This window comes from Fringilla coelebs (assembly GCF_963513975.1).
Source record: "Fringilla coelebs genome assembly, chromosome: 1".
NCBI classification, from domain to species: domain Eukaryota; kingdom Metazoa; phylum Chordata; class Aves; order Passeriformes; family Fringillidae; genus Fringilla; species Fringilla coelebs.
In genome coordinates, this window is record NC_140028.1 from 106,007,216 (window position 1) to 106,021,321 (window position 14,106).

The 14,106-nt window shown below is 41.5% G+C and overlaps 1 protein-coding gene across 1 annotated transcript in view; it reads left to right on the forward strand.

Annotated features, from left to right (window-relative positions):
- The window catches only part of LOC311154829 (engulfment and cell motility protein 1-like), a gene marked incomplete at its 5' end in the record, with an annotated part of 28,963 nt that extends 16,689 nt beyond the window's left edge, over positions 1-12,274 (forward strand). The window contains 3 exons of the mRNA XM_084207606.1: positions 1,027-1,109; positions 6,421-6,498; positions 10,998-12,274. Coding sequence (XP_084063732.1) covers positions 1,027-1,109; positions 6,421-6,498; positions 10,998-11,198 — 362 coding nt within the window. The remainder of the gene's footprint in view (positions 1-1,026; positions 1,110-6,420; positions 6,499-10,997) is intronic.
- Between the last annotated feature and the right edge of the window lie 1,832 nt (positions 12,275-14,106).

Genomic DNA, 14,106 nt, shown 5'->3' on the forward strand with positions numbered 1-14,106 from the left:
TGCAAAGCAAATACTTTAGGAATGTCTTTTACATCCTATGCCATCCGTTTGGCATAGTGCTGAGGTAATCTGTCATGAAATATATGGTGCTCTGGGCCCAGTAGAAGAGTAAATGCATTTCTCCTCTTCACTATTTCCATTAGAGCTTCTAAAGAACTGGGCAGTGACAGGTTTTCATATTACTATCCTGTTCTATATATAAGATACTTTTCTGCAGCCACAAGGATAATGGATTATTTATAGATCGTAGAGACTGTCACTCAGGGACCGTACTGTATTGTAGAGCATATAGATTCTCCATAATGTAATTACCTTTGGAAAATTGTCTTCCGCTTGAAACTCAGAGAAATTTATCTTTATGCTTTAGTGACCTCACTCTTTGAGTGGCAGCAGATTCCAATATTTTTTTTTATCTTTCTTTTCCCCCCAGTCATTTCTGATCACTTCACATTTTAAAGCAATTGGAATAGCTCATTATAAGCCTTAGTATTCCTTATTCCTGCTAGTACCAGAAAGCAACTAAACTGCTGATGGGAGTGAAATAGAAAACTATTTTTAAAAAATTCCTACAGACTTTTAAAAGAAGGAAAATAGCTCTGAGTGAAGGGTCCAATTTGCTCAGCATCCTATCTCCAGCAGACTTTACCTGGATGCCTAGGAAAGAGCAACAAAGAGCAGGCACATTACATTAATAAGGAAGAAAACAATATGGCTTTGAGATCCATGAGTACACAGTACTGTCCAGGCACAGGTACGCATTTATATGAAACACTCTTACCCAAGGTAGTCTAAATAGGCAAGAAAGCATTTTCAGACTTTTATCCAGATACCTGAAATTTTGTCAAGACTCACTGGTTCCTGTGTTAGTTGTTTTCTTCCAATTTTCTTTCTTACAAAAGGCTGGAAATGGCAAAGGACATGGCAATTTTAACACATTAGTCTTGCTTCTTTTTAGACTCTGTAGCTTTTACATACCTTGCTTCTAACTAATTTTCTGGGGTTTGATTTTCTTTCTTTTTAATGCAGTGCCAGTGGCAGATATAAAAGCTGTTGTGACTGGGAAAGACTGCCCACATATGAAGGAGAAAGGAGCTCTTAAACAAAACAAGGTATGGTTCTCAAAGTGTTATGAACACATACTGTGCAGAATGCAAAGCTTGTCAACTTGACCTTCGCTGAAATAACAGAGGTATTTTTCTTTCCAGCCTGAAACATTTCCATGTATGTATACCCTTTGTCTCCACCTCAGACCATTTGAGTGAAGTTATTGGGACAGCTTAGCCTTCTGTACTCATATTTCATGGCAGTTGTGCATTGAGATACACCCAGGGCACAACTGGAATTGTCTTTAGTACCGATGTTTTCTATCTCTAAAGCAAAGCAGCAATGGCTGTTGGTGCCTGCTCCTATGTTGTGTCTGATAAATAATTAGTTTGTTCCAGCTGTGCTCTCTGATGAACCCACATTCAATGAACACATGCCAAAATTGCAATTAATGTCCAGCTGATGAGACCTGCAGGTCCAATCAGGTAGAAAAACCAGGGCCAACAAAAGGCTGTAAGGTAAATCCTGGGCAATTAAGGAGGCGTATAAGGATGTGCTTAGCAGTTCGTTTGGGAAAAAATGTGTAGGAGACAATATTCAGCTTAAATTAGACTTATACTACCTTTCAGAGTTTCAGAGCAAGAACTGTAAGCTGACAATAGTACTAAAATTGTGCAGAGCCAGAATCTTGCAGAGTTTTTGTTAGTAAGAATTGTCACCACATGAAGAAGAAATGGAGTTACTAGCAATGTCTGGCATCGTTAGTGGTGAATATCATATTCTGTGAGGTATGTTCATAAATTTTCTATCAGGTTGTCTCTCTCACCTTACAAGAAGCAATGAGACTCTAATGGTGTTCAGTCTGACCTAGAACAGCACCCTGATAGGTCTGGGAGCCAGATCACAGGTTTTGAATTAGAATTTCTAATTACCTGAAACTGAGAAATTTTTGGGTCAAACAGTTAAGAGTTCCTGCTTCAACACTTTAGATAAAATTGAAAAAGCAGTTCTGAAGAGAGCCATAAAAATTGAGAAGGCCCTGTCAAAGCTACATCACACAATTAGTTGCACCTCCACAGCTGTAACTTCTCTTTCCATAACTGTGCACAGGTGGGCAAAGCATCCTAAGTATTTTTTTGCATTTGTTTTCTTAGAGAAGTTGCTCTCCTTTCAACATTGGCTTTACATTGTAGGAAATGAAAAAGTCAAGTGAGGAAAAAAAATCCCAGGAGTATTTTTCCTTGTTGATTTTCTGAATCAGGGCACAAACACACACACATGAGTACAATAGATTGCGTATTACTCCTACCTCATGTTACAGCTGAACCATCTACACATTTGGCTGGGACATTTATATGATGCATATAAAATATTTTTAGTTCTTCCTTGCCTTTGCACTCATATGTCCACACAAAAAGGAAAGATGGAAAGTAGTGGGTGGCAGTGATGGAAATGTGTCATCGTTATGGCGCAGTAATGTCTAGATAGTATTTAATGCTAAATAGGAATGCTGCAGATCAGTTTGTCCTCAGCTCTCAGCATTGCCCCATTTCCTTACCTAAAATTGTTTTGGACTGGTATAAAATTTCTGGCTGAGAATGTAAAGATCTGGAATTCATAGGTAGCATGGCTGCATCCTTGGCTGGAGACATTCTATTTGTGACCCAGACAATGGCAATTTTGATGGTTTTACTGTTTCTGATGTGGTGCAGGGGTTTTGGTTTGGTGGGTTTGGGGTTTTTTTTTATTTCCTCAATTCCTTGTTTCTCCCCCTGAGAAGCACAGAATTTTTGGATTAATCTGTCATCCCAATCAAGCTGTCAGGCACAATATTGCAACTATTTAACCGACATAGGAATAACATCTTATTTGCAGCATATCAAGTTATATATGGGTTAGGCAATTAAAATTTATAAAAAGGCAGACACAGAATGAAATTCAGCTGAATTTGGCGTATGAAACCTTTCACTTTCTGAAATTTCACAATCAGTGGTATATTTTTAAGGGGCCTTTTCATTCTGAGCTTTCTTTGTACATATATAATGTCCACCTCAATTTTATTCATTGGCAGAAAGGAAAATTGAATGGCAGAATGCCATGCTACGAGCATAGCTGGAATTGGCAAAATGTCCATAACAAAGGCTTCAGCATCTCTTCATGTGCCAGCACATGGCCATTGTTCTTTCAGCAGGACAATTTAGAAAGAAATAAGAGTTAAACTGAATTGGAATTTTTCATGCATATGAAGCTGGAAAGATGTGACAGGACCAGATCTGAATCCATTGTTGTTTGTCTTGCTTGTGTTTTTAAATTAGGTTTAACTTCTAAATCCTTATTTCTGACTCCCAAGTAGTACCAATGATTCTCAAGGAAATGAAATATGTCAGATTTTGCAGCCTTCAAAATAAAGTATGACAGAAGAAGTAGGAAAAAAAAAACATGGCCAGATCCTTCTCCTCCTTCTCCTCCTTCTCTTTCTCCTCCTCTCAGTTGAACCAAGTTCCCCACTGATGCCTGTCTAGGCAGTCCTTTGGGGCAGATCTTCTGACTCTGGCAAGCAAACTCGATATGGCCAAGCCTCAGCCTTCAGTAAAGACATGGGAGTTTTGAGCATGCTGAAGACAGAGAAAGCAGAAAGTAGTGAGGGCATTCCAGCTGCATGGGATCACTTCACCATAAGCACACAAAATGCCAGTTCACGAAAAATAGCTTGCTGCTGGCCTCTGTTGGGGACCAGTGGACACTGGGGGAAAGGAAACCTCTAGGCATGGGAGAACAACCTTCCCTTCATACCACCTGTGACAGCTTCCCCCACAGAGCTGAATCCAAGGAGTGGGAAGTACTGCCTGCCAGTGCAGTCTCTTGTTCTCTGTTTTCAGCTCAGCCCTGTGGGGCCCGATGCCGCTACCTTCGAGCAGCAGCAGTCTGGGGAAGGGCAGAGGTCTCACATGTGGAAGCAGCTAGGAGTGCCAAGGGAGTGAGTTCAGCAACTTGAGGTGCAGGAGGAGGAAAGCAAAACAAAGAAGGAAGGAACAGGTTGGAGGGAACGTGAGATAAAAAGTACCAGAGGGATAGAGAAACAAGTGGAAAAGGCTTGAGTGAAAAATTACTGTGAGAAAGGTTAAGAAGTAGAAGAGAGAAAAGAAGAGAAAACTACAGATGGCTATAAAGATTAACCAGTTCTCATTTAAGAATTGCCAGCTACTCCTTGTCATTGATGGAACTATAACAAAACCAGGTGGGGGTCCCTGACAAGTCAGCCAGCTCAACCACTGAGACCACTGTCAGTGAGGAGGGCCAGTTGGCAACTCCAGCTCCTTTGGCTTCCATTTTCTTTGACAGTTTGCTGTGCATAAAGCAACAGAGATGCTGGCACCTGGAAGCTGTAATTCCCAAGCCTTTAGAGTCCAGGGCAGCCAGCAAAGAAGCTGAGCTGTAGCCGGGGCTGCCAAAATAACACTTTTCCCCAGAAAGAGAAGCTTGGTGCCCTTAATGTAGCCTTTTCTCATTCTCTGCCTGACTGGAAATGACTAAACCCTTGACATCCTGACACATTCTTCTTCCAAGCAGAGATTTTTTTTTTTCCTCCTTTTTCTCTCTTTGAGGTGAAGAAGAAGGCTTATTCGTTGGGAGTTTCCCAAAGGAAAAATTAGAGGGGTCAGGCCTGTGGGATTGTTGACCTTCATGAAATTCAGGAACATCACAGTGTAACAGTACAAGCCCTTTTTTCAGAGCTACAACCTCAGTGGCATTACTTGGCGTATTCTGTCAGTAATTTATAACACTGTGGGAGGAGATAATGCCAGGTGCATGTGGGCAGAGGTAGATTTGGTTCTGTAATGAAGGACATCACTCTTAATAAGGTGTGGCTGAGAGATATGCCTACAACACAAAAGGGCCATATGAGCCTGAGCCATTGGTTTGCTGAGTGCACCAGCACTCAGCAAACCTCCATGGAGGTTGCTGAGCACTTGCAGCCTCCATGGAGATTTAGCACAATGAGGATTTAACATAGCTTTGTCTCCTGTAGCCTTGGCAATACATCAAGTCAAACCTAGTAACTAAACTCAAGGAAAACAGGAACATTTCCCATGAGAAGTCTGATCTCTTATGATCCAAGATTATCCCCAAGGATTGCAAGTTTTACGGTTCAGACTCTGCTCTTAATCATACAATGTCAAAACCAAAAAAACCCTTACAGAAATCCAAATATCTATGTCAGACCAGGAGCTCAGGGGTAGCAATCTAGAACAATGTTTATGCTGCAGTCCCCACAGCCAATTCTTCCATTTTAAAACTTACTGTTGCAAATTTAGGAAGTCGTTCTCCTTTCACCACTGGCAGTGCAGGGACTGCTGTCAGCTGAGAGTCAGCAAAAGGCATCAGTGTGACAGGGCTGAGGAAGCCAAGGAGCTAAGAGAACGGGACACGTGATACAGATCATAATTACAAGGCAGCACTCTGCTATGTAGCTGGGTCTCTTTTCCACACTTAATATATCCATACTGCTGAGCTAACAGATTGTGAGATCCCTGCAATGGCACCTGTAGCGGTGCAGGCAGAAACCATACTGTGGCAACAGAGAGCACAACGTCTCGGCATGCTCACTGCTGGCCGCTGAAAGATCAGTGTTTATTCAGATTGCCTGGGTTTCCCCATGGGAATTTAACTCCAGGTGACTTTTAGGGAAGGTCAGCACTTTATGAATTCTCCTTGGTATCTTTTACAATTCCAGCTTCAGTGCTTCGGGGACAAAAAGATGATTGCTTTTTCCTTTCCTGAAATTCCTTTGGGTCTTTAGGTAACTGGCATAGTTTGGCTTGACTGAGGCTGGCGATTCTGGTTCAGATGGAAACAAAATTACAGAAATCTCCTGAGAGTGAATAATTTAATATATTTCCAGCAGTGAAAAGAACATAAGTATATACCAGGATATTCATTGTCCTGACAAGATTTTTAACACAAGGAGTCAAACTTGCAGAACTTTGTGGGTTTAATCTATACAAAGTGAAAAAAGTGTGAGCCTTCATGAAGAGTTTCTTGCAAGTGTACTATTATTCATTATATTGATTTTAGTCCTCACCATTGTCTAGCTCAAATTTAAACTCAAATGCTAAAGGAATTCACAACCCAGTGGGCCAGAGTAAGCACTGAGGTGAGTGAGTATGTTTTGACTGAAGCAACTGTGGTGATATTCTTGCTGTGCCTGTCTCTTGCAGCCGTCTGGTAGTGCTGCAGCTTTGGTCAGACAGGAGACTACTAAAAAGTATTTTTCAACTTGTTTTGGGGAATAATGGATAGGAAAGAAAGACAGACCTGAATGTACAGATGCCTCTCTCATGCAGCATTAATATGTGTTTCTTTGTATTGTTCCAGGAGGTGCTGGAGCTTGCTTTCTCTATATTGTATGACTCGAGTGGCCAGTTGAATTTCATTGCTCCAGACAAGCATGAGGTAAGTCATGTTCAGAGTACAGAAATTTATTTGAAGTTATCTTAGTTGCTTTAAGGTACCAGATGGCTTTGTAAGAACATAAGAATGGTCATCTTGGCCCAGGGTATAGATCCGTCTAAATCAGTGTCATGTCTCAAAACAAGCTGACAAATTCAAGGGATTAGTACAGGAACAAGACTTTCTGTCATTTTCTTGCATATCTGGGCCACAGAAGAAACATGTTTTGTATTCCTACATCACAGAGGACATGAAGCTCAAAATTACAGACTGGTATTTCTAAGTCCTCCCAAAATACGAGCCATAAGAAAGAGAAATAAGAGAGCTTGGGCAGACCTTGAAGTTCTACAGACCTCGCTCACCATTTCCCGATTTCTTCTGGTCTGCTGTACTTCAGACACTAGAGAATTTTGCTGTGTGAACTTTCAACACTGAGAATCTGTACAGCCAAGCTTTCAAAGAATCACTGCCAGCCTCAGTTCATTTTGACAGGGCTGGCTATACCATAATTGGCTCTCACTTTCAGCCAAAGACTTATGCTCTCCAGAATGGCATATCCCCTTTTCCTTATTTTCACACTGCTTAAGACCATTCATGACAGGTGAGCATAGAAGGCCCCCTGCATTAATTCCATCTCCACATGAGAGTGTTTTGCAGCAGCTTTCACTTGTAAAAAGTCGTCATACCAATACCAATAGCAAGGATGACTGATAGCCCCTTCCCTGCTCCCTTCTCTTAATAAAAGCCACAATGAAATAGAAGACATCATCACATTCTGGAATGTGATGGGATTAATTTTCCTTAATTGTGTTGAATCACTGGATGTGTTTCTCTCAAAGAAATTTCAAGTAAAGGTTTAGCAGAATGCACTACATTAAAAAAATATCCTTCTTGTTTCTAAAGCAAAAGACTTATGTTCCATTTGCACGCTTATTTTTTGATACTACGTTTGGTCTCAGTTTTAGGACCCTGTGCTAAGATGATGAAGAAGATTGCTTTAAATTGAATTATGCTGTAGTGTTAAAAAAGTGTGTGAAATTGCTTTACAAGTGAAGTGTTTTAGCTATGCAACTTCAACATTTATTGTTCTGGACTAAAACCTTCAACTAAATGTTAATTTTAGGAGAGGATATACAGTTATGCCCATTTGGGTGTTTCTGTGGATTAATATTTGAGTGTCATTTTCAAGAATGTGCATTCCAGACAAGTATTTGCTGGTCAGTTTTCATGTAAAAGAAAAGACCAGTAGTATCCTAGGAAAAATGTGCCACTAGAGCTGTAGCTCTAAGCAACACATGATTGTCATCATCCTTTGAACTGAACATAGGTTCAAGGATTTCTGATATAATTCTGCAGAAACTGAATTCTAGACTGTTTCAGCTCAAAAGCGCAAATGGTCATGAAAACCAACCATTTTTTCAGTCACTGTATCTCAAATACAGCCTATAGCTAAAGGTGGATTTTAATGGTCCAAATGTTCAAAAGCTGCTGCTGCATCCCACTGGCAGGCAGTAGCAGTGAGATGCACTAATCCAATTGCTCATGATTGCATTAGCACACCTTTTATCTTCATATCTCTTTTTGGTATTGTGCAGCTTCTTTGAAACAAAATTAATATGTTCCAAAAAAAAAAAAATTGCCGAAGGCAACAGTCTCTGCTGCCACTTAACAGTTCCCAAATGAAAGTTTTTAAAAGGACATCTCACATCCTCTGTATTTTTCCATGGCCTGCAGAAGAGTGAGTTGTGATCAAAGTGAAAAGTACAAGTGTTCAGAAGAAGCACCCACAAGGAAAGGGAAGTAGCATGTTGTGAAGCCCGTGACCCTTTGTCAAAGTAGTTGGGGTGCCTGTTGATAGAAGTGCTGGTTTAGCCGCATTGTCAGTTTGGGAGATCTGGTGGTGACATCTTAAGATTCTGAAAGCTTTGTGTGAAGCACCAGGAATTCTGTTGGTACATGACAATTTCAGGTCAGACTCGCAGGGCTTTTTTTAAATACTTGTGCAGCCCTCATGATTGTAGAGTGAGGCTGAAATGTGGGAGATGAATGTGTCCTAAAAAGAAAAATTGAACAAGGCTCTTAGGATAATTTTGCCTGCAAGGAACCCTGAAGGTGTCCAGAGTCCAACCTCCTGCTCAAAGCAGGTCAGCAATGAGCTCAGACCAGGTGGCTCAGGCCTGCATCCAGATGGATGAAGCCTGTGCAACCTTTCTAGTTCTTGTCTCCCAAAGTAATTCTTTGATAAAATCTCATTACTGAACCAGTATCATTGAGATTTGGACCTCATTCTAGCACACTTAAGTTTGTGAATTCCCTTAGCCATCTGTTGGAGCTTACTGCTAGCCAGAGGATTCAGTACTATGAGATCACTCCATTGTATTTGTTTTTCATTTAAATACTAATAACTGGTTTCAACTACACAGCAAAAAAGGTGGATTAATCTTATCCATGATTTTTGACAGAGAAACTGATGAGGGAGGCCATAATTAGGTTTCATTGGAGTTTTATGAAAATGAATCTCGTAAATTAATTTTTCAGTGACTCTTAGTCTCTTTTGCATATTAAAAAGAAAAAAGCTTCTGAATGAATGCCTCTGTTTTTCCACCATCTCATTAGGATGTCTCTCTGCTCAACATGTGCAGGAGTTTAATTAGGTGCATTTGCCAATATGGAGATTAGAGAGGAAGCCCCTTTTCCAGGCCATTGCACTCATCAGAATTGTGGCCAGAATTTGGTTTCTGTGGGCCCTGAATGAGTTATATCTGGAAGAGGAGAGAACTGCAGTTCTGCTTTCTGGCTCTCTGGGATTCCTCCCCAGAGGAAGAGCTGGCCGCACTCGCTGCGCAGGTGATGGACTATTTACGTCAGGGGCTGCATCTGTTGAGAAGTTTCTCTGCTCTCCTGTTACCTGAGCAGAGCCTTTTGCTTTTCTGTTCCTTTCTTCATAATGAATTCAGGGAAAACTCTCTTAGAGAAAGATTTCAAGTAAATCATAGAAGATTATATAGTCTGTTCAAATAGAATTATTTTTCTAGAATAACTTCTTTCTTTTCCTGATATTCTGCATTCACTCAAAAAAATTGCATGCTTTAAAAGTCTTCAGTGGCACACTTTGACAGCCTAGAATAGGCAGGCTAAGTTGTTTATTTAGTACTTGTCAGCAGGTCAACCTCAACTCTAAAGTCTTTTCTGTATAGCTGATCTCATATTGAAGCTGTGGCTTGGCTTGCCCACACCCTGGGTGAAAAAGCTCCCTCTGCTACTGTTTTGTTACTGACTTAAGTGGGTTGGATTTCACTTCGGATGCTGAAGTGTGCTAACCCATCCTATTTTTGAAAGACGCCCTTTTTCTGCATGAAGAGGGGGGCTTCTCTCTCTTCCTTAAAAATAATCCTCATTTCTGCTGTGGGATGAAGTCAGCCATGGCTATCTTTAAACTCGGCGGCATCATGTAGCAAATGGTCAGCTAAATTTAAAACCCTTTTTTTTTGGCATGAAATCCAGCAGAAGTATTTGTAAGATAAAAATGCAGTTACGGTTAATTTAATTTTTCTCCTGCAAACTAGGACACAAGTTCATGATTGAAATCTTTATTTTTAGATGACAGCATTTGAGTACTTCTGTTCATAGTTGAATAAATGGCTTGTAGTAATAAATGAAAGTGACTTATTCAATAGAAGTTGACTCTAGATCACCAATCTCCCTTGAATTTGTTGCTGATTTTAAATGGTTATTCAGCCCACGTTTATCACAAGCTGTCAGCTGTTGGGAAAGATGGCATCTCCTGTAAGGAAAAAGCTAACAGTAAGGAAAAGGTTTTAGAGGCCAGTTCAGCATTTGCAGCATTTAGTATTATACCCAAGCAGCTTGGCATTTAATTTTCATGAAGGACATCGCATTAACTGAACTGTAGTTTTCACAATATGTTATTTTGTGTAAAATAGTGGTAAAGTAGGCATAGTTATGTGAGACTATCAATTGTAACAGCTTCATGTATAGGAAAGCAAACAATGATAAAAGCACATAACACAGGATTTTTGCACTAAGAGTCTAGAAGGATTTGGGGGTGGGATTTAGTTCACCTACTTAACTGCCTTGAAATTAAAAGTTTAGTTAGTGTAAGATAATCAGGCTTTTTTAATAGGTACTGGGGGAGGAGAATGAGAGGAGTGAAGGAGATTTCTCCAGAGGTACATTGTCCTAAGTTATTGTTTCCTTCTCCAATAATTGCAGAAGAACATTCACCAAGAAGTTTGGAGGAGATGCCAAATTGTCAAACAACTAAACACTGTCATTTCGTCCCATTTAATGCAATCTTCTTCCATTTTCTGAGCAGCTCAGTGAAAGCCTTCATCAAGATCTGAGCTGATAAAATGCATCAACCTAATTTTAGGTCTCTTTGTAAGTCCCCATGGGAGCAGTAACTGTAGAGGACCAGACCAGACAAGGAGTTTGTGTATGAAAAGTCTATTAATGAGAGGTTTTATCCTTTTCCTGTGCAGTATTGCGTATGGACCGACGGTTTGAACGCCCTCCTTGGGAAGGATATGTTGAGTGACCTAACACGGAACGACCTGGACACGCTGCTCAGCATGGAGATAAAGCTACGCCTCCTTGACTTGGAAAATATACAAATCCCAGATGCTCCCCCACCTATCCCAAAGGAGCCCAGCAACTACGACTTTGTTTATGACTGTAACTGAGGCAGTCACTGAACCTTGCTCTGAAACTGGAAATACATTATAACTGGAGAGATATTAAAAAAAAAAAAAAAAAAAAGAAGAGTGTGAGGAAAAAAAGAAACCCACTTTTGCACCTTGTATTTTGGCTTTGGGGTGGGATGTAGAAACACTTGCATTCCTCCCTGTTCCCTGCATCCCTTCCTTCCCCATTCCCATCTTCCCCATTGCTCATCCAAATCCACATTGCTTTAATTAACTTGTAATTGCAGGTCATTGGCCTTGCTTAAGGCAAAGACTGCCACTAAGAAGCAACCCTCCTGAGGACTTTTTTTACATTTTTAATACTGGAACAGACATTCTTAACTAAAGGACGTTGTTATCAAACTGCATGCCTGTGAAACCCACTTGGCAGGGCAGAGGCTTTAACTGGAAGGAGGAGGGAGGTAGGGAGCAAAAGCAGCTACTGTAAGCAGAAGATTTCCCCAGACACTCACAAGAGTCTGCTCACCACTGAGTCCAATGTGATGACGAAATTGGTTAACTGCTTCCCAGTGCTTGCACCATCCGTCACTGCCATCATTCTCTCCACCATCATCTCAGCTCTTGCCTCCAGCCTTCACCCAACCGATCGGCTCCCAGGACGGAAAGTCTGCAGGGTTTTGCTGTACCATACGCTGCAATGCTGCAACAGCTTTTAACTTCTTTTCCTCCCAGCTCTTACAATAGCCCCACACTAGCAGATCACTCGCACAAACCGTGTATGAAGCCACTAGTGTGTCCCATTCCTGTAGCAGTCCCTAAGCCTCAGTTGCCTCTGAAATTGGCTTGTTGCTATTTGAAGTGATTTTTATTTCCTTGGTCCAAAGTTCAACAGTAATTTTCACAAATTAATTATAACTGCCAAACATCCAGGTTTACATCGTTGTCATTGCTACAGTGTTAGAAATTTGCAAGGGATTTTTTTTGTACGGGTTCTAATTTTTTATTTTATTTTGCCAAACAAATATATTTAATGAAAACTAATTTCATTGTGAGTACGTTTGGGGAACAATATTTTTACTTAATTTCCATTTGGAACATTTGCCCTGAAGGGAAAAAACCACCGTTCCCTTCAACTTCACTGTTGAATAAAAATCTCAGTTGTGATGATTCTTGGGACTTTGTTTTTCTTCTGGAGCTGTCTTTTATTCCTTATGGTTCCTAGAAATTCTGAACTGTTTAGTAAAAAGAGGAGTGGGAAGACTTTTCTTATCTGCATCTGATTTAACTTACTTGTTTGTTAGTGGTGACAAGGATGAAATGCATCCAGAGATCTCCATTGCCATGGTTACATGAGCTTTCCTGTGAGAAGGGCCCTTGTGAAATCCAAAATCCAAGCATACTGATGTGCTCACGGTCAGTTCAAGGCTGCTGCCTTTCCTGTGTTTTGCTGGGGCAGCTGTTTTCCTGTATTTCCATTTTCTCCATTGAGAGCGTTTATGGCTGCAGCAAATTGGTATCAGGAAGGTTTGAGCTTTGCAGGATGGATTCCCTCTATCCTCATGTTTTTTCTAGGTATTTCACTATGTTCACTTGCAAAAGTCTGAGTCTAGAGGAACCTGCCAGCTCTTTTCCTCCCACTGCACATGCTGAAGACAGATGTTTATCAGTGTAAGTTTCTTTCCTGCTCAGACCCAGCTGAAAAAGATGGTAAAGGGGTTTTAACAGAACTTCTGCTAGTGAGAAATCCAGAAGCTGGTTCCAGTTCTGACAATCACAGAAGTTCTCAACTGAGGTGGCCTTTGCTCCATCCAGATGGCTCTGGGGAAGACATCCTGATGAGCCTCACACCAGCAGAGGAGAGAAATTATGTCCTACAGGTGCAAGAAAAAGGAAGATAGTGAGAACATTATATGAATGCAAGCATTAAAGTCCCAAGGAAGGTGCCTTACTGAAGCTGTGCAGTATTTTATGCCTTACTGTAACAGAAGATATAAGTTGGTTTTGCTGGTAATGGATGATAAAGTTAATAAGAGAGGCTGACTTAAACTCTGGAGGGAGAAGTTATGGTGAAGTGTGGCCTGAGAAGAAGTTTGGTCTTAATGAGAACAGAGATGTACAGCATGAGTTGTGGGAGTTTGAGATGGTTTATTCTCCAGAGCTTTGTCAGACTATAGCAACAAAAGGTAGTCATGGTCAGGAAATAGTAGAAGCAAAGGCACTGCCTGCCCCAGGGGTTTTTAAGGGGGTAGGGTTCCTACCTCCATCCCTTTCCCAGGGGCAAGGGAAGGAGGTAGGAACATGTTTCTTTAGCAGACACTGATGCTGCCTCTTAACTTCATGCAGATACAACTTGGAGCAGAACAGAGAGGCTGAGTTGTTTTAATTACCCTGACCCAGGTGGATTTGCTTTTTGCTTACAGATTTCATACTTGGTGCTTCAGATGGGTATTGCTCTGCTGGCACAAGAGACACCTTTCACTCCTAAGCTGTGAGAGCCAAGCACGCTGCCAGCTCAGCAGCACTCAGTGCTCTGGTCTCAGCAGGCAGGCATCTGTGTGACAATCAGAGAGCAGCAAACAAAACCCCTCCTCCAGGGGACAACTTGAGGAGGAGATAAAGGTTAGACTTGCCTCCTCCACTAAGGTGAGTGCCCTTAATTCCACCCCAAGAGCCCAGGGGACTGGTGGGAGGAGAGCTGGCAACCCAGCCCTCTGTTTTTACCAACAGCTTGTGCCCATCCACTTGGCACTGAGGCACATCAACACCCCTCAGGCAGCGTGGGGCTCTGGAGCAGGAATAGCTGGGAGCCCTCTCCTTCCCCAGCAGGTGACACATTCGCTCTGTCCTGCCCTGGGACCCCACAGGGTGGCTGCAGCCTGCCAGGGGGATCCAGGGCCAGATGGATACCACAGCACTGCTGCGTGGCTCTATCTCACCGCGTCCTGCA